This window comes from Mycetomoellerius zeteki, unplaced genomic scaffold, assembly GCF_001594055.1.
Source record: "Mycetomoellerius zeteki isolate Tzet28-1 unplaced genomic scaffold, Tzet1.0 scaffold96, whole genome shotgun sequence".
Lineage (NCBI taxonomy): Eukaryota > Metazoa > Arthropoda > Insecta > Hymenoptera > Formicidae > Mycetomoellerius > Mycetomoellerius zeteki.
Genome location: NW_017257999.1, coordinates 1295961 through 1316178, shown reverse-complemented (window position 1 = coordinate 1316178; position 20218 = coordinate 1295961). Strand labels below are relative to the sequence as shown.

General features: G+C 34.7%; 1 protein-coding gene across 9 annotated transcripts in view; it reads right to left on the bottom strand.

Moving 5' to 3' along the window:
• The window catches only part of dlg1 (MAGUK family member discs large 1), a 327809-nt gene that overhangs the window by 217387 nt on the left and 90204 nt on the right, over positions 1-20218 (bottom strand). For all 9 annotated transcript variants that reach the window (XM_018460681.1, XM_018460682.1, XM_018460684.1 and 6 more), the window contains one exon: positions 17817-17984. In XM_018460681.1, coding sequence (XP_018316183.1) covers positions 17817-17984 — 168 coding nt within the window. The remainder of the gene's footprint in view (positions 1-17816; positions 17985-20218) is intronic.

The window sequence follows — 20218 nt, the reverse complement described above, 5'->3', positions numbered from 1 at the left end:
ATAAATTCGGTAATGTCTTGAAACACTTGTCTTATGAGATTGTTCCAACGAAGTCTAGCGCTTTTGTCGACAAGGCAACGGACAAATTTTTGAATATTACATTTCGCGTGGATATTTATCCTCGATTTTAATTCGCATGTTCGTTCGTCTTATAACAAGGGACAATCGACTCTGAACGCGAGCATATACTATTTGTTAAACTTAAAATGCTGGAAATGTAAGAAAATTCGGTTGAGGTGAGCCAAGGATAACCGCGCGTCGTTCCGAGGGGGATCGCGAATGATTTGAAGTTATGTGCGTATCGTCGCGCGTCAATCCCGCGCTTTTCTCTACATCGCGCCATCAGTCGGAAGGTTAGTTCGTTGCGTCTAGTCCTCTAATTCACGGAATGTCGCGAGATCAAGCGGAATCGTAGCTTCGATCGAATCTTTCGTGTTGATCCACGTTATTACGAAGTGATTAATTTTCGGGAGTTCAGAGTGTCGCGCGATTGTCGCGATTCGTAGCTCATCAATGCGTGATTATAATCTCATTTGCGCGAGTGTGCGTGAACGTAATGAAAAAGCATCACGGAGAGACAAAAGGACTGCCGACGAGAAAGCGAGTCTCAGCTTCATTGAATCGTTTTTTCACGCGATATTATTTCGTTATGTTATAAAGTGCGGATCGGGATTAATATTGGGAATGCCGTATAAAGTATCGCGCGATTGTTGTATTCTGATAATCAGTGCGCGATCGTGTTTTCGCGAGTGCTCTGGTGCAACAAGGAAGCTGCCACGGAGACATCGGAAAGATAAAGGAGGCCTGGGAGGCATCAGGCAACGGCGGAGCAACTAAAGGTAATTTATTATATATTTATTTATTTGTCACTTGCGGAATATTGATCACTTATCCTCGTTACAATTGCATTCCGCGTTTTTTGTTGTGGAGCACATATAAAACATTAGAGAAAGTGGTATTATATATAAAATACGTCCATTTTTTACATACAAATATATAAAATTATATATAGTTTTATTTAATTTTATATAATTATATATAATTTTTTTCGTATTTTCTACATTCTTATTTTTTTAAATTAAACTTTTTTTTAATATTTTGCTTTGACTTTTCTTAATTATTTATTGCGTCCCAAGTATAACACAAAATCATCATAAAATTAAGATAACATCAAATACCTACAAGTCATTTTAGGAAAAATCATAATGATGTCATTCGATACACTTTAATGACTTTGTAATAAATTCTTGACGTGGCTTCCAATTTTTTAACTAAATTCCTTATGTCAAGAGTTTATCACAAAATCATCATTAAAAGTGTATCGAATGATATATCATTGTGAGACTATGATTACAAAAATGTGTGTATTTGTGAATATATATGAACTAAGATGTTCACAGTATATTGAGCTCGCGTGGGTTTATTAAACTCAAATAGCTGTTTGAATCAGTCACTCTTCTCCTCTGCGGAGAGTTTTCAGCGGCTTGTAATGAAACATGGGACGACATCTGATAGCAACGGTGTTTACCGAAGTACAGAAGTCGGTATAGAAGGAATTCTCAACAGTTGCATATCGCATATACATCGGAAACTGCAATACCTCTCGAATAAAGTACAGATTGATCTCGAAATATTGCAAAACGCGATCATATTTTAAAAACAAAAACATACAAATTTATTTTTACATCGATTCTATTAATCTAACAAATCGAATATTTTTCAAATACCATATAAATACTTTTAAAATATTATGTTTCTCCCCGGTCGCAGAAACAATTATTCCACTCCATTATTCTTTTTATCTGTACCGCATTTTTTCAACAACAACCTATTTGGATTTAGTTCAGTTACGCACAAGTTTCTCTTTAGCGTATTGCCACTAATTGGTCGGTATTTTTTAAACTGTTTCAGTTAGTAGTTTATACGTGCCGTAGTAATTTGTTACATAATCGTTTCTCGTTTCTTCGTAAATTGCAGCGCAATTCATTAGCATGATTCGTAAACAATAACTTAATTATAGTTATTTCCTTTAAAGTGTCACTTAGCGAAGAAGTGCATGAAAATTATGCAAACTTCTTTAATTAAATAATCAATTTTTATTTAATTAAAGAAATAATTAAGTCAATTTTTTTCTGACAAAAATTTAAAAAATGCAAATAAGTATATATGTTTGAATAATTTGGGATCTTAAAGTTTGGAGAGAGACCGATGCCAACGAAAGCAATTTAAGCGTATAATGTGTATCGTATTACTGAACAACGAAATGAAATCGAGTTCTTGACAGAAAAGAAGAACGACACAATACGTTCTTCAAGGTGCATTTGGTTCAATGTGCACCTGACGGAAATGCAATCGAGTTACCGGCAACAACAGCAATGGCCACCATCCGTCGACATCGCATCGCTTCGCTCAGTCCACGGTTCAGTTAACTAGATATTTCTTCTACGTGGCCTAACTTTTATTTACACCGTACATTCTTTCATTGCCATAAACAACCGCGATAGATTGCAATATTGGGAATGCTAAAAACGAGAAGCCATTATTTAATTAATTATACACTGTAAAAAATAAAATGTTAATTTTAACTTGTAGTCGTATAGTGGACTTTCTGAGACATGTAAAAATGTTAAAATTAATATTTTTGTGTTAATTTTAACATTTTTGCATATCTCAGAAAGTCCACTATACGACTACAAGTTAAAATTAACATTTTATTTTTTACAGTGCACATTCAAATTAGTTCAAAGATCAATCGAAAGAGACTGAAATTAGACAAATATTTTCCACAATAAAGTAAATGTCAAAAGGTTTTTAATTCTAAAATTGTGTTCTATTTCTATATTTTCGTCTTTGATATGTGAGAAATAAATTAAGAAAATAAACCAGTTTCTGTTTCTCGTTAAAATACGAATGTCAAATTCGACGACTATCTCATATGTCTTACCATATATATTGCTCGTAAACGCGCGTAAATTAAGTTGCAAACAAATTGATTGCAAACGGAGGTTCCTCTGTACGCGTGCAAAACTAATCGATGTTTCCCCAAATGTGAATGGATCGCGCCTGTCTGCCGCAGACAGAGGACTAATCGACGCGGTTGTTTTAATTACTCAACTGTAAACGCGACGTAACTTCTGACGTCGGTAGAATGGATATTGGAATAGTTCACGTGAATTTCACTAATTGAAAAATATCTGTACACGTCCGTTTTAAAAGGTTTTTTTTATCGTAAAAAATAAATGATTAATTCGCGATAATGATATTAACTTTCGATCGTTAATCCAGCTTATTCTTAAAGTTTATTGATAACTTGTTTAATTTTTAATTTTTAAGTAAATAATACAGTATCCTACGCATAGTTATCTTAAAAACTTTATTCAAGAAAAGAAAAATAAAAAGTATTATCTAAAAATCTTAAAGTTCATTATTTTTACATTCTCTTCTATAAAGTAAAAATTTTTATAAGAATATAAATATAATGCAAGTTTAACTCTATATATACTATTAAAAAATGTAACTATAAAAATAAAGTTTGTTTGAGATGTTCTGAGTACTCCACCTATCAATTTAAAGGTTAATATTAGATTTATCTTCTTGTTTGTTATGAAGCGCATATACTGAACAAAAGATTGGCTGCTGCAGCAAATTAGATGGTAAAATATGGCATAGCATTTTTAATTGGTTGCAGCAGCCAATTTTTGGTTGCGTTAGCCTATCTGCAATGTCAGTATAGAATTTCGATAGACTAACACAACCAAAAATTGACTGCTGCAACTAATTAAAAATGCTATGCCATATTTTACCATCTAATTTACTGCAGCAGTCAATCTTTTTTTTCAGTGTAGAGATTGGTATGATTTATTAAAGTTAATAAAGATAAGGTAATAAAAATAAGATATACGATAGTTCTACATGAATGAGACAGTAAATCGCAATTAATTATAAATTTTGATATCTCACATAAAGATTAAACAAAAAGACAAGAAGATAAAGTACAAATAAAAGGAGATCTTTGTCGTGAAAGACTACAGTCGCTAGTTTCCTGTTATTCCGCTAATTAGTGTATGTGAACTAATACGCGAGTTAACGTCAGTTCGTTATCATCGTAAAAGAGAAAAACGGAAGAGAAACGAACGAGAAGTTGGTTCGACAACTTGCACAGCTGGGTCACCGCGCTCGAAACTTCGACGACTATGTTATCGGTCATTATCGCGACTCCGGATACAATAAGTGCAATCGATATTGACCGTCTCTATATATGCATACATGAACATAGACTTGGGATATATAGATGAAACATGAATATGGACTGGACTGTCTGAATAACGGTAATTGGAGAGTGTCATGATGAATTAAAGCTCTCTCTATCTTTTTAAAATAATTTGGCGACTTTAATTTAGGAGTGCTTTTTCATGAGTATTATTTCCCTCTTTTTCACTCTAATCGTCTGACAAAAATTTATAATTTACAAATCCCGGATGGTACAGAAAATAATAGAGATTAATGCTGCCATATTCAACATTCTAGACCTTCTTCGCATGCATTATAAAAAAATATGTACTTCAGAGATATATTCGCACGATATTTGTCTAGTATACGATGAGAAACGGTCGCAAAGAGAATTTAAGGTTATTAATACAAAGTTTCCGCGTGTGCTGTAATTATGGAAAGTACAGCGAGGACTTCGCAGCAAAAAAACGTATTTTCCACGGGGTGACTTTAATTATCGTGCATTTTCTCACGTACTTTAAAGTCGTATAAAACACGGTCATCATGCGCATGATAAACGATTCGCCTTCGCAATAAATTAAGGTATGCATCGCAACTCAAAGGAAAAACGATAAGATCGTTCATTACTCAAGACTAAATAAATGAGGGTAGTTTATAGGTTAAAATATTTGAAATACGTTTTTAAAATTCATTAGATATATTGCAATTCCTCTCTTTTTCAAAGTCTCTCTTTCAAAATAAATATTTGTCTGTTCAGGTCTAGATATTGACTATCTAATTCAGTAGCTTCAGGATGTAGATTGATCTATTAACTCTTAACACAATTCCTTTCCTTCTAAATTGGCACCAGACAAGTTCGTTTCAATAGAATTCAATACTAAATTTATATTAAAGTCGTAATATATGTATATTAAACATTATAAAAAGTTTTATGAGAAACTTATTCTGTCTTTTTTTTTTAAGTTAATCATTAATCAATTCTCTGACAATTCAATAAGAAATTATGTCACGATAGCAATAACCGATTTGTTCTTGTAAGTCATGTAATGAACAAATAATAGGAAATCCAAAGAGGTTAAATGCCAAGATCGTCTATAGCTGTGCTATTATCCCAAGTAGTCGATAAACGGACACTCCCACATATAAATCACAGATCTGTAGCTCGCTCTGGTGAAGCCATGGAAGTTGGTCGATACCACGCACGAGCTGCTCGAACGCGACCCGGTGGTTCGATTGAAAACTCACAATCGCGATAATATCGCCGGTATATTCATAAAGTTGCAAATTTTATGACTTCGACAAGATTTTCTCCTCGATTTTCTCGCTAGTTTCAAACGCGACGGCAAAAGCCGGAACTCGCGTACAAATGCGCACAGGTACCTTCCATTACTACTTCAAGAGTTCTCTAGGAAGAGTTATGAGGACGATCCTTTCCCACCACGGGATCGATAAATGATTTGAATTATTCAATCAGATGTTCTCGATGGATGCTACGAAACCTTTGCATACAGACACAATGCTAAATTTGCACTGCCTCGTCGTCCGTATTTCTTTAAAAATAGTTCACAATGTCATTCGTTTTTTTTTTTTAGCTTGATTCCAAATACAAAAAGGATATTCACAAGAATAAAAGATACCCACGTCAAAATTGTTTTATAAATATCAAATCATAAATCTGTATGCACATTCATTTTTGAGAGCGAAAATATTTTAAAAAATTACTTTAAACAATTTATAATTCGTGTCAAAGTTCAAAATAATATTTATTATTTATGTATCATGTATATTTATGATCTGAAACGTGCCATAACAAAAAGTTGTAAATGCTAAAATTGTGCAAAATTTATTGTATAAATGGATTGTAAGTGTTGTGTTCTATCATATATTAATATTCTTTTGATCTTAATTACTGTAAGTAATATATTTAGCATAACTTAGCAAGACTTATATTTTCACTTACGTTTTATTTGGACTTACGACGTTTTAAAATTTTAATCATTTTAACACAATTTTTTTAAACAGAATTTAATTAAAAAATTCTATTCTTGTGAATTTAATTAAAAAATTGTTGCAGAAATTACTTATATCTTCAGTTATTACGGCAATTTTTGTGGAATTCTTGAAACGATAATTTCTAAGTAATTAAATTAAAATTTCCTCTTTTCCTGAAAAATTAAAAAGATGGCACCTATAATAACTTCGCTTTGGTACGTCTTATACAGCATATCATATATTCTAGTATATAACTTATATGTTTATATTTTCTGATTCTTCAAATATTTTTCGTATTATAATCGCACATAAAATTGTAGACAGACTTTTACGATAAACTATATCGTAAACTATTTAAAGTGGGTTTCTATCTTGTTGAATATATCTTGGAAACAGAATAATAAGAGAAGATAAGCATCAATGGCATTTCTGTTATCTCACTGCAATTATGCGTAATCAACATGCCATGTCCAATTTCGATCTATTGGCCTCCGAATGCCAGCTGTTCTCGAAGAAGAATCATTGACTCAATTCGAGTTTCTTAGTGGCGAATGATTTATCGTCGCGATATTCTTCACTCAGGTTACGAAGATGCGTTTCTACGAGGTATAAATGCATAATCATCTCGCGCGAGACACATCCGTCGTGCACGTGCGTATGCGTACCATACGATTTGCGTCTTAGCGATTCGCGAAACACCTGCATGAATATCGCAGGAAATCACGTCTTCCGCGGTCGAGATGAACATTCTAATAATAAATGCCACGTGCTCGTTGTTCGACAAATCGCGATGGCGAAACACAATGGTGAAACACGTCGTTAATACCAACGATATTAACATCGTTATCTCTCTATTGCCTCAAAGTTTATTATCAGCTAACGCAGACACCGCCTGTTTATTTACGCGACCTCGTTAGACTGTTTCACAACGCTACTTGTATTGTGCGAACAGATACATTTGGCGAATTACGTTGTGCTTTAATTGAATTCTGTCGCAAACTCAATTTTGTTCCAATAAATAAATTACGTGAATAAACAGAAATTTATTCTAGACCCCTGATAAGGCGATATCGTTCGTCGAAGAAACGTAATACAAAACGGAATAAAATTATAAAATTAAAGTAAATAAATATTTCGCTGGAAAGTTGCATCTTAAATTGAAATGTACGAACCGAGAGAAGAGGAGAGTGAGTGCACTTCATTCTGTTAGGATTGATTTGATCAAAATTAACATTTTTCGAAAACTTTCTTTGAAGTGATTAATTTAATTATTGAGGTTAAACAATCAATTTCACCATGTTAACTTGCCGGAATTAATTGGCACAGACTCAAGCATTCGCATTCGCGATGCGAATCTCAATAAAGTATAAATGCGTCTTCCAAATGCGCCGTCGCTACGAACACTGACCTGCATCACTAGCTGCGCGTGATCGACACAACGTTTGTGAATCATTACGTAGTCTTGACACGTGCGTTTCTGTATTTCTCGCATGGTACACGCTAGATACGTGTTACGCGACAGTAATATCGATAACTTGATGATGAGAGATCGATTGGCTAAATATTTTGACGATAATCAGAATCGAACGGCAATATGTGCAATGATAAACAAGTGAAGGTCAACATTGCAGTGCAAATTAATTTGTTAATGAGATCGTTATAGCAATGTGTGCAAAAATTGTTTCACGATGACAAATAAAACTGGGAATGCGAGAATTTCAAACTTTTTTCCGAATTTGACTATCCTAAGACAACTAAATCTTGAATCTCTACATAAAGTAATCTTTCACTCTCGAGTAGAAGTTCGTATGTATTCTGATGTTGAAATTTAAATTTTATAGCCGCAAAAAGGCATTCAGATAAGTCCCATTTGCTTATACGAACTTGTTACATAAGGTAGATTGCAAGAATACAATTATATTACATGAACATTTTTCTACATTTTTTGTCTATAAATGTTTTAAAATTTATTCTTTAAGATTGTTAATAATATATGATAATAGATATAATTAATAATTACACTGTCCGACAAATTTAAACTTTTTTTTCTAAACGAACGGAATCAAGTGATTCTCATAAATTTTTGGTCACTGAAAACGTAAATAAAATTGCTCTACGTCAGGTTTTTGAGAAAATTGATACTAGGCGTCAAAATGACATTTTTGGATTCTTTTGAGCTGAAATATCTAAAAAATGTGACGTGATAGAGCAATTTCATTTACGAATTCATTTTTAGCGACAAAAATCTATAAGAGTCATCTGCTTTATTGGCGACTGCAAGAAACAGTTAGGGGATTTTATGGAAAAAAAGATGTATATAAGTACTACATTGCATTATCTTTCCGCCATCCTATTTATTGTAAAAAAAATACAAAATAACAAGTGATTATTCAAGTTGCATAAGTTGTTCTTAAAGTGTTATATTTATATCTACAATATAATTTATATCGTAGATATAAAGTATAAATAGGATTTATAAGTTATGCACTCCTTTTCATTGTAACTATATAGCTTCTTGCATAAAGCAGTCAATAAAGTAAGTGACTCTTATAGAGTTTTGTCGTTAAAAATAAATTCATAAATGAAATTGCTCTATCATGTCACATTTTTTTAAAATCTTAGTTCAAAAATAACAAAAAATGCAATTTTTTGCACTTTTAGATTCAATTTTCTCGAAAATATGACGTGATAGAGCAATTTCATTTACGGATTCGTTTTTAGCGACAAAAAATCAATATGAATCACTTGGTTCCGTGCATGGTCTAAAATCCGTGTCGGATAGTGTTATAATCGCTTTTTAATTTCTGAGATAACAAAAAAGTTAATAAATCATCGAAAAGAGAGATCGAATTTTATTTCAAAAAGTATCATCATCTAATCTCGTAACATAAATACGACACGAGAAAGAAAAGTAAGCTGATTGAGCAATGTATCAACATTATGTTACATTTCTCAAAATAAATTTAAAATTCCGTAACGATTAATCAAAAAGAAGGACGCGATCAACGCGCGGAAAGAAATGCGGGATAATTACCGAACAAGAAAAAAGTCTCTTCGTGGTTGAAGTGCTTGGCTCTGTCCGGTCATCGCAATGCGAGAGAACGGACGCATACACAACATTGTGCACTTGCAAGCACAGCTACACACGTGCACATTAGGCGAGACACTCTTTAAATACCTCGTAATGAACGGCCGCGTTCTCGCGCGAGAACATCTTACGTACGCGCCTCTGCATGATCGGATGCTGCATGTATCGTACATACGGAGAGACAACGGCGCTCCTTCTCGCCTCCCACGATAGGATGCGCGAGCTTTAATCTGGGCCGTAGTCGCGAACACTGACCTACGTCACTGAGAGCACTTGGAACACTAGCGGGCACATCGCCGGCTGCGCTGTGTAAGTGCGTCTCCACGTGTAGGTGGTCCTCATTCTCTCTCTCGCTCTCTCTCCCTTTTACAAACGTATCGTAGCGTATATACCTATTCGATCCTGTATATTCGTGTTCCGTATTACAATACATGCGAAGAGAACTACGTACGTATGTTCGTGTCAGTACGGCCGACTGCGCGGCGACTGGCGGGGCGAACCATACCGCCACCTCGCGAAAACTGCATCCACCCCCGAGAGGCCGCATCCGCAACCCCGAGACAATCCCGTTGGAATCCTTTCGAGGATTCCGCCGACCTCTCGTAAAGCACTTCGACGCTGACGAGTGCATTGTTATCGTAGCGAGAGCCTCCGAGACTGACGTTCCATCATGCTGACAATGATTACTTTAAGTTGGCGCGTCGTCGTGAATATTACTTCTCAGAGTTGTCGCAAAGTAAAGCTCTCTGTAGTGGTTTATCTTAAAGCATTATTATATTGAGATTTTGCCCTGTACACCCTAAGAGTTTTTCGCGGAATGCGAAATATTACATTGTTAATTGTCGTTCTTAGGGAGCTGAATTCGTACACCAAAAATGCGTTTTAAAATTTACCAAACTGATAACAATTATATAACGTGACAAGAGGTAAAAATCTCGTACAATAAGATTAAGAAAAGAAACGTGACTTTAGTGTTTACCGTATTTGGATCCACGTTATTGCAAAAATTCCTTATTGTTTGTGTCTTAATCCTTTACCTCAGATCTCTCTTGAATTTTCTCAAAGTTTAAATTGTGGATATTTTCGTCACGTGGCAAATAGTTACCGGGTGAAATTCGATTTCCGCGGTCAACTTTGCTAGTTCCAAATGAAATTTCGCATGGCATATCTCGTCCGTAAGACAACAGGTCGGAATTCTATTGTTTTTAGCGAACAATAGTCGAATTACAAGTGTTTCCGATAAATGTCTGGGAATGTTTACACTGAAAAATACGAAGTCATGGGCAATTCAGTGGAATGACACTTGCAATCGTTTCGAATTGATATTGTCTACTACTGTACCGCTTTCAAGAGCACTCTTGATATAAAATAAAAGAGAGAGAGAGAGAGAGAGAGAGAGAGAGAGAGAGAGAGAGAAGGGTGAAGGGAGAGAGAGAGAGAGAGATAAATAAAAATGAGGAGAGAAATAGGAGAGAAAGTGGAAAATCATTGCGGAAGCTTTTAATTAAAAGCATCCATGGCGTGAGCCGGTGCGAACAATGTGGCCATTGTATTGTGTGCCATTTGACAGTTGGTTGCCAGAATACGCCGCTTTATACGATAGTCTCTGTATATAAAGAGAAATCATTCTCAATGGAAACATTGATCGCTGGCGGATCGTTATTACTAAATGGAAATTTTTCTATGCTGATGCAGCACTCAACGAGATGTAACGTCCATTGTATATGTTTACTCTTTCATTTAGTTTTGCGAAGCGTAAAAGTATCGCTCACAATCTCATCGAACACTTACAGCCGATGAAAAAGAAAAAGATGTATTCACGAGGCATGAACGAAAGTACAATTGTCAATTGTACTTTTCTGGCATAAAAACAACGTGATAATCTTACTTGTACTCAAAACGTCCACGCTTTCGATTAAATTTCAGCAAGAAGAATAAAAATATTGTACACGTTGTTTAATGTATAATATTTCGGATACAAATAAGTTAATTATTTTCATGTAGTTTAATGTTAATATACGTTTTTTTATAAATTTCATTTCTTATATATATTTTATTTAAGCATGGAACTCACAGAGATGGTAAAAATATATTTTATCTTTTACATTGTTAGATATCAAAAGAATAATGATAACCCAATTTCTTAAATTAAATAACATTTTGTTATTTTTAACTTCTACATGTGTCAAAATGTAAATCGCTCCATTTCTGTAATTAAATTGCTTAATTTCTCAAAGCAGACAACGTTCATATTAATGTATGCACTTAAATAATAAACTAAATTTAAGCTAAATTTAATACATTTCTTGAATTAAATTGTTTAACTCTTATTTTAATTAAATTAACAACTGAGAAGCAGTGGCGCGATCTATAGAAATTATTAAAAATAATTCAAATAATTAAATATAATTTAACATTATGAATTTAATAGTGTATAATATTTTATCCATTTCAATTTATCACTTATTTTATATACGTCATAAAAAGCAATCTTACTTTTAGAAACGTTTCAACGTTTCAGATATTCAAATACTTTTGTGAAAAGGTTTTCTAGGTATTCAAAGCTTTCAAGAATTTTAGATGTTCAAAACTTTCAAGAATTTCAAATAATATAATATATTCGAAATAGAATCCTCGCTGCAAAGTGTAAATTCCTTTCATGTCGCGATATCGAGCAGCAGTTGCCATCTCCGTTTTACATAACGAAACACGCGTGTTCATGAGCAAACTGAACACTGTTATTCGAACACTTTCAAAAGAAAAATTCATGCGCACAAAAGAATTATTTTAAAATAATTTGATAAGTTGATAAGATAATTACGATTAATTATACCATTTCTACATTTAGCGAAGTACGCGAAAGGTGCATCGTGGACCGATAATCAAGGAAAAGTCAAGAGGTCGAAAAAAAGTGCAGAGTAATGGTTGGACATAAGTCACGCTAGAGCCACTTGTGAGTTACGAAAGCCCGCAGTTCTTGCTTTCGTGTCGCGATATCAAGTAACAGAATTCTCGTCTTCCCAAGTACGTGACACGCGTGTTCTCAACTGAACACAAAGTCACGAGTCTCACGAAGTCCTTCGATTCATTTACTTGTATCACGAGAATGTCCCACTAAATATATTCAAAATGGAAAAATCTTTCTTTTTGCCCGTGCTCCACAGTACGGTCCTGCAGTAACCTAATTTTTTTCCTATAAATATGTATACACATTGATTCCGTTGGAACTGACATATTTTACATTCTGTATTCAATTTCTGCCGACATTTAAAATCACGTTAACGTGATAGCGCTTAAATTACCTTTACGCTTAAAAAGATTTTGTAAAAGATTCTCATTTGTAGATAAAAAATGTAATTGATTCGGACGTATTTTCTCGCATCAAACAGCAATTTTGGTTAGCTTAATCTGCACAACTACGTGGAGGGATTAGTCGCGATTAAATTGAAAATTAAAATGTAAACCGGCACGTTAAGTCAATCGTAACACGTGTCGCGATCAAATGCACGCAGCGAATCGTAATTTAATTTTGTCGCACGATTCCGTTTAAATCACAATTCGCCGAGCAATCGCAAGCTGATTTGCAATTTGCAGTCAGCCTGCAATTTAACTTTGCTCAGAGTTTTCGTGAATCTCTTTGATTTGTCATATGCGGTGAGCGCGCGAAGAAATTGTAATTGTATCCATACTGATTAAATAATTTTGAATATTCGTAGCTCACGATAAATAATGTAAAATCCAAGGATACTAAGATTTCGTTTAACATTTCGGCAACAATCGGGAGTATAATGCAATCGATAAGATTAAATGTCAAGGAGTTATTGCCAACAAAATTATAAACTTTGCATGTACGCGCGAGAATTATGAGAAATGTGCGCAGGAATTACACGCGATAAAAAATAACTGCGTGTGGTTATTAAATAATTATTTAAATCCATGATATTTTGTCACATACATGTTACGTTCGAATGCTCAAAGTAAATGTCAAATGGAGCTTGACATGCAAAGAGTTCGTTATACTCTAATTTCAGTGATTTTCTCGCTGAACGACACGCATCGCGTGCACATTAATAATTAGTATCGCGATTATACAACGCACGTAGTCGCCTATAAAAATCGAGTATGTTGGAAAAATTCCTTTTTACATAAAATAGTTAAAAAATATTAAAATTGGATTTTCCACAGTAATTTTACAAGAGAAAGAATTCTCATTTCTGTTTCACGACACTTTGACATATACCCAGCGATAATTTACCCGGGGTATAAATTATTTGCTTATTATTATTTTATACAGTTATATCAATACAGATATTAATTAATTGAAGGATTTTAATAATAATAGGTACACAATGTATGGAATTAAATTGAATATCGAGATAATATCGGGGTAAATTAACATAGTGTCATCAGCTGTGATGTATTTGTCAGATATCGTTAACCGACAAATTATGTTAACGCGAGCAGTTTGATTCTTTCGTAATATGAATTGATGCGAGTAATCAATTGAATTAATATTTTGATAGTCTGAGTGAAATTTTATTCTTCAATTTTGCGCAAATATTTTACTCAATAATTTTCATTCTCAATTTTTGCAATGCTTTTTCCGACTAGAATAAATGCTTATAACATTTTAAATAACGCCTGCAATTTTTTAATGCATTAAATCATCGCAATACATTTATGGCTTTTTGTCTGAAATAGCCTTTTTCTGCAATTTCGTTCACGGTATTAAAAGATATTGAAAATTTTCCGTTACTTCACCGACTTAAAAATCAGGTCTCGACGGCACGAGGAAAGTGACTTTTATCGTCGAACGTTTCGCTGACCGAGAAGCCAGGAAAATAGGCAACAGCGGAGGCAGTATCTAGGTCGTTTTAGGTCACGTAGAGGTCGACTATCGGACGGTATCATACATGGAAAAGAAAGAAGTGAGAGAAGCATATTCTACTGTCTCACCCTCATCTACCTTAATCTTCCTCATCTTCCTCATGTTCAGTCCGTTTCTTTGAATCTACACTTTTTGCGAGATTAGTAGAATTTCATATGATGTTTCAGAGAATATTAAATCTGTACATTCAAAATAGATATATTACTTTCACTAATAATATTTTCGCACAAAATAAGATGATTGAACATTTTTCGCTAAACATATAACTATTTTTTACATAAGTATGAGATTCTTAAGATTTAGATTTTTAAATAAAAATTATTTCTAATATTTTCAGAAAAATTTTTTACATTATGTTAATATGAAATTTAATACGTGCACAGGTTTAATGTAATCTTCTTGCATCTAACGCACTCTCCTTTTTTCCATCTTTTTTTCCCTATATCGGTCTGGAATACTCTTTCACCTGGCCTCAATTCGGCGGCGTCGCAATTGGAAAGATTCGCGTAAAAAACGCGTCGATAAATCATGATGAACTCGGGAAGAAGGAAAAGGTGAGCTCGCGTGGAAGAGACAACGGTAAGAAAAAAAAGAAAGAAAAGGCGTCACTGGAAATTCATGCGTCATCATTGTTAGGCTAAAATAATATTATCGCGCTGTTCGCGTAACGAACCCGTCGTGTTAGACCGGATGATGGGGATGGTAATTTACCGTACAACATAAATTATGTATAACGCTGAAACGACCCTCTTGGCGCGACGAGTTTGTAGTTACCTTCACATAACCGGTGTTTCTTGTCTTAAGTAGCTAAAACTTGGTCTTTAGCGAGCACTTGCAAGCCTCGTGGATAGAATCGTTTCGCAGGAAATTATCGAAGTACTTCCAAACTACCGGTACAGTACAAGAGACTTTCATCGATCGATTAAATACTTTTAGAAAACATCAATAGGCGCTTAATAGTTCCTTGTTAATGAGCTGTCGCTTCCAAAGAACATATATATGTATATATATCATGCATAAAGTAAGATTCAACTCCTATTTACGCGAATAATATAAAAAGATTAATGCATCCGACAGATATTTTTACGTAAAAATATTAGTATTTATAATACTAAATTGCGATAAGAAAAACATCTCGGTTACAAGATAAATAAATGTTTTCAATGCAAGAAACCAATTCAACGCTAAATAAAAAACCTTGATTGATATCGTTTATATCGTTACATTTTTTCTTACGCATAAATCGCATCATATACCAGACGATGTGCTGTAAAGAAGATTATACAATGCAATTCACGGAATGCGCGCCTCATTCTTTCTTAACGACCGCCGTTTAGAAGAAGTAATAAGAGTCTCTTCCCACACAGCTTCAATTCGCCCGTAATTCGTGATCGTCTATTAATCTCACAAATATGACCCACCTCCTCTGACGCAGGTGCATTGAATTTTCGCGCGATGCTATCTCGCATTGTGTTGCACGTCTGCATAATTTATATTTAACGATTCTCCCTTCTGAAGTGAATGTAATGAATTCAAATTTAATACACATCAATGATCTCGTCGATAAATATCGTTTGTGGAATGCCTACGAAGAATTTTGAAATTTCAATGAAATTTCACCTTTGAAGTTTCTGAATGTTAATTTCCAAAAATTAGTTTTTAAAGTAAAAATAATACGTTATATTTTCGGCACATTCACTGTAAAAAGTAATATGTTTTATTCTCGTCCTTATATTTTAAACACTTAAAGATGTTTTAGTTTTAAACTTTTTCAATAGACAAAACACTACGTGTTTGGATTTAAAACGCATAGTGTTTTGTCTATTGAAAAAGTTTAAAACTAAAACATCCTTAAGTGTTTAAAAAATGGAGACGAGAATAAAATATTTTAATATCTTAAAATTAAACACTTCTTTTTTCAGTGTTGACTATCGATAAATATTTTCAATATCGATAAGTATTTTAAAGCAAAACATAATAGTTTGAAATATACAATAAAATATTATTAATAAATACAACGTCTAATAACAATATTAAATAAATGTGAATGTATTACAGCGTGATTATATAGGCGATTTTTAAATAATATCATATACGCTCACTAAATTTCTGTAATTAAAACCATGTAATTACATTTGGTCGAAATGGCGGCGACGTGATAACGCACGGCGAATTAATTAACCTAATTCCTGCATTATTTATACGCGAGCGAGGCTGCCGTTACAATTGTACGCATTCACAGGAAAACTCGATGGGTCCAGTCGATTGGTCATCCCAGCGCTCGTTGGCACCGCTTATATACAATTAAATACCGGTAGGCGTTATGGCGATCCGGATGTGTTCCTGTACCTAACTCCGCGCCGATTATCGAGCGATCCAAATACACGACCGCGAAATATCTCGCTCTATATCGGCCTCGTTATCGATCACGGCTGACGACAGAAAAACATTGCACTCCACGAAGTGCGATCAATAATGCCTTTCGGTTTTTCACACCCAAGTTTCCAAGGACGTCGAGTCCAACGTGAGGAAACACCCTCTCCTCAAGACTCTCCGTCGTATGTAGGACTCTCGTCGTCACTCTTGCGGTCACGCGGTCTCAACGGGACCAGATAACATACCGATGCACCGCACATTCACCGGAACTACCGTGACCGAACCGCCCACCTACGAGCCCTGTCGCATGTCCGACTCTCGAGGCCGACGAGCTGCAAAGTCGCGGCCGAACTGTTTTGTCCACGTGTTGCGGACAGTCAACGGGGGCAGGATAATGCAGACCTCGATCTTACCACGTGACAGACCGTAGCGAGACCGCGCGGCCTTCCGGGGAATCCCGGGATGACCTCGCGTCGTCTCTGCCATCTGTCGGAGGGTGCACCAGACTTTTCTAGGGGTGATTTAGCGAATAATGATTCTTAACTGTTTAATCAAGATTTGAATGATGAAACTATTATGATAAAATCAAGATTCTCATTGGGAATTTATAAGTACTGAATCAATCGAAATCTATTATTTTTATTTTCACACACAGAAGCTAATTATAATTTAATTCAGATCGTTGGAATTCACGAGAGTTTTTGGACAATAGTTTTTTATTCTGATTACATCGATACGTAAAAATGTTAGAAATTTCATGAATAAAGCGTATATGTAGATTTCTAAGATTTTATGATCTGTTGACGTTTGCCAGTATGGTTGTAGCACTCGGTAACGTGGAAGGTTTATTTTCCAACCGTTACCAACCGCAGGAGAACCGCGTTCATCGATCCCGCGGTAAGGGTGAGTATCTTCAGGAATGAAAATGTAGATGGCGAATATTTCGAGCTCATGCACGCATGCGCCATTCATCAACCCTTATGAACAACTTTTCCAATTCATTATTTCGTCCCATTTGTGCAAATTTTAAATTTTTAAACAAAAAGACAAAATTTTAAGGTGCGAAAACCAAACTCTCTCTTCCTCTTGTGATACTTTTAATGCATTTTACATAAATAGATGTTTAATCTATGCATGTTAAGTAGAAAATTAAATTTTGCTCCGTAATTTGCAAATTTTTTTATGTATATTTACTTTTTGTCTAATCGTTAGTTGGCATATTTTTTATCTTGACACACTAACCTTATTGAGCGTCTCATGACTAATGTGCGGAATACCATCTGGATGAAGGATACGATCAACTGAATTCAGTCTGGGAACTCCATCCAGTTGAGCCGCTTCTTTCAGTTGGGGTGGCGACGGTGGTGGTGGTAATTGTTCCTCCACCCCTGTACCATCAAACCTCGTTTTCTGTAACAAGAAGAAAACAATTTCATTGAGTTATTATCTCACGCGTCAAAAGGGCTATAAAAACAACTCTAGCTTTTAGTACATAAATAAAATCTTAACGATCAGCTTGGACAATGCTTCAGTAGTCGCGATGTGTTCTAATATTTTTCTGTTTATCTATAATTAGGAGATATATAATTTTCTTAACTCTGATCGATCGCGAAATCTTTCTTGCTACTGATGTATAATTTTTCCTGTCGTTATAATCTAATCAGCAATGTTGAGATTTATTTGCACATTTCGGCCGATTTTCAGCTTGGTTCCTGTCCCTTATTTCACCAACCTGCGCGCATCCTAAATGCCGATTGGTGAAGTAAGGGGCAGGAGCCAAATTGAAAAGCAGCTGAAATGTGCAGATAAATCCCAGCACTGATCTAATTCTGTCTAATGCTCGTATCATAGATACTATCGATTGGAGATTGCGTCTGCATTCACATTTGCGTCTTTTGACCAATTAGGTAGAAGCTGCTGGTTGACAGTTCCTTTCTGATTGGTCAAGAGAAGCAAACGTGAATACAAACGCAATCTCCAATCGCGTGATAACGACATTACGCTTACTTGCGTTCGAACTTACGTGATTCCAGCAACATTCACAAACACCCCTGCCGTTTTTGGAGTTACGCGAAATCGCATTATTTGTGCCACGATTGGGCGAATTCAGCATTGAATTGGTGTGTCGCTTTACCCTTCGACGTTTTCGTATTTTGGTCGGCACGGTAAACATGTAATCACTGAATCGACGCCTTGAGTGACGTACGATCGACACCCAGTCTATCATCGTGCGAGAACAGTCCTGTCGCGCGTGATATTCCGAATATATATATTTTTCGGTATACGCTGTCCGTCAAAATCCACTCGATTTACCGCTGTGCAAATAAGCGAAATAGAGACGCTATATAATGTCAGAAGAAAAAGAGAAGCAAATTGACATGCGTAAATGACTGTTAAACACACTGTTAAATCTATCTTAATAGTGTCAAATTTAACGTAACGTGAGTCGCCACTGCTCCTACTAAATATATCAATATTTTTTACCAAAACGATAGTTAAATTTGACACTATATCGTGTCAATTTGACTGACACTATATAATCTCAAATTGATACTCTAAAGCATCAAATATAACCATTGTTTTAGTATAAAATAACGGTATGATTAAGTAGGAGCAGTGGCGATTCATGTTAAGTTAAATTTGACACTATAGATTTAACGGTGCAGTTGCCATTTACACTCCATCAATTTTATGAAATTATTACGAAAAAAAATTATTCTAAAAAATGCATTCAGGTCTGCGTTATTTAACGTAATATTTTATCTCAATATATTTTCAAACGTAATTAATTAAATATATTTTTCCCACGTTGTTTGCTTTGAGAGATATATGTTTTAATAATTATGTTATAAATTTCAGAAAGCTTTTACAGCTTTATACAGCTTCAATAAATTTGTTTCGAGATATAAATACATAGTTATAAATTTATTGCAAATCTCAGAAAGTTAGCTTTTTACAGCTTCAATTTATAATTATTTTCTTCAATTGTCAGTATATTACAAATTGTTCAGCTCTTTATCTGTTAGTAAAAAATTCTTGATTTAATCTCTACTTCCACTTTATGTTACTTCAAAATCCTTACAAATGCGAGAACTTTGCAATTAGCGTTCGAACTTTATGCGCATTTTAGTCTTCGAAGTAAATTTTTGCCTTTCGTTTAATCTGCTGCTTGCCATTTTCATTGGTTTGCGCTGCACGAACGAGTACTTTCAATTGAATATCGCGGGCGTGCCCATCTTTGCTAGAAATCGATATCAATGATGAAGAGAACGTCGAGGATATATGTCACGAATCAAATCCCCCTTTTCTCCCGTTTCTTGTGTTCTGAAAGCGTGTCATAAGTATCAGACTGTCTCTATATTCCTCTCTTGTTCCACAACGCGCTTTATTCCCCCGAGATAGTTCCGTCGACCATTATTGTCGAGTGCATTCTCCGAACGCGAATAAAGGTGCTGACAAGGATGTTGCAATTGAGCGCGCATTTGTGTCAAGAATCGACACAATTGTGAAAATAATATTCAAAATGCTAATCGGTATTAATTGAGTTAATCATTCAGATACTTTTAATAGATAATCGAACAATTATGAACTACTTATCGCATAAACAATTCTACAAATATAATTCTATGAAATGAAATGTGTTT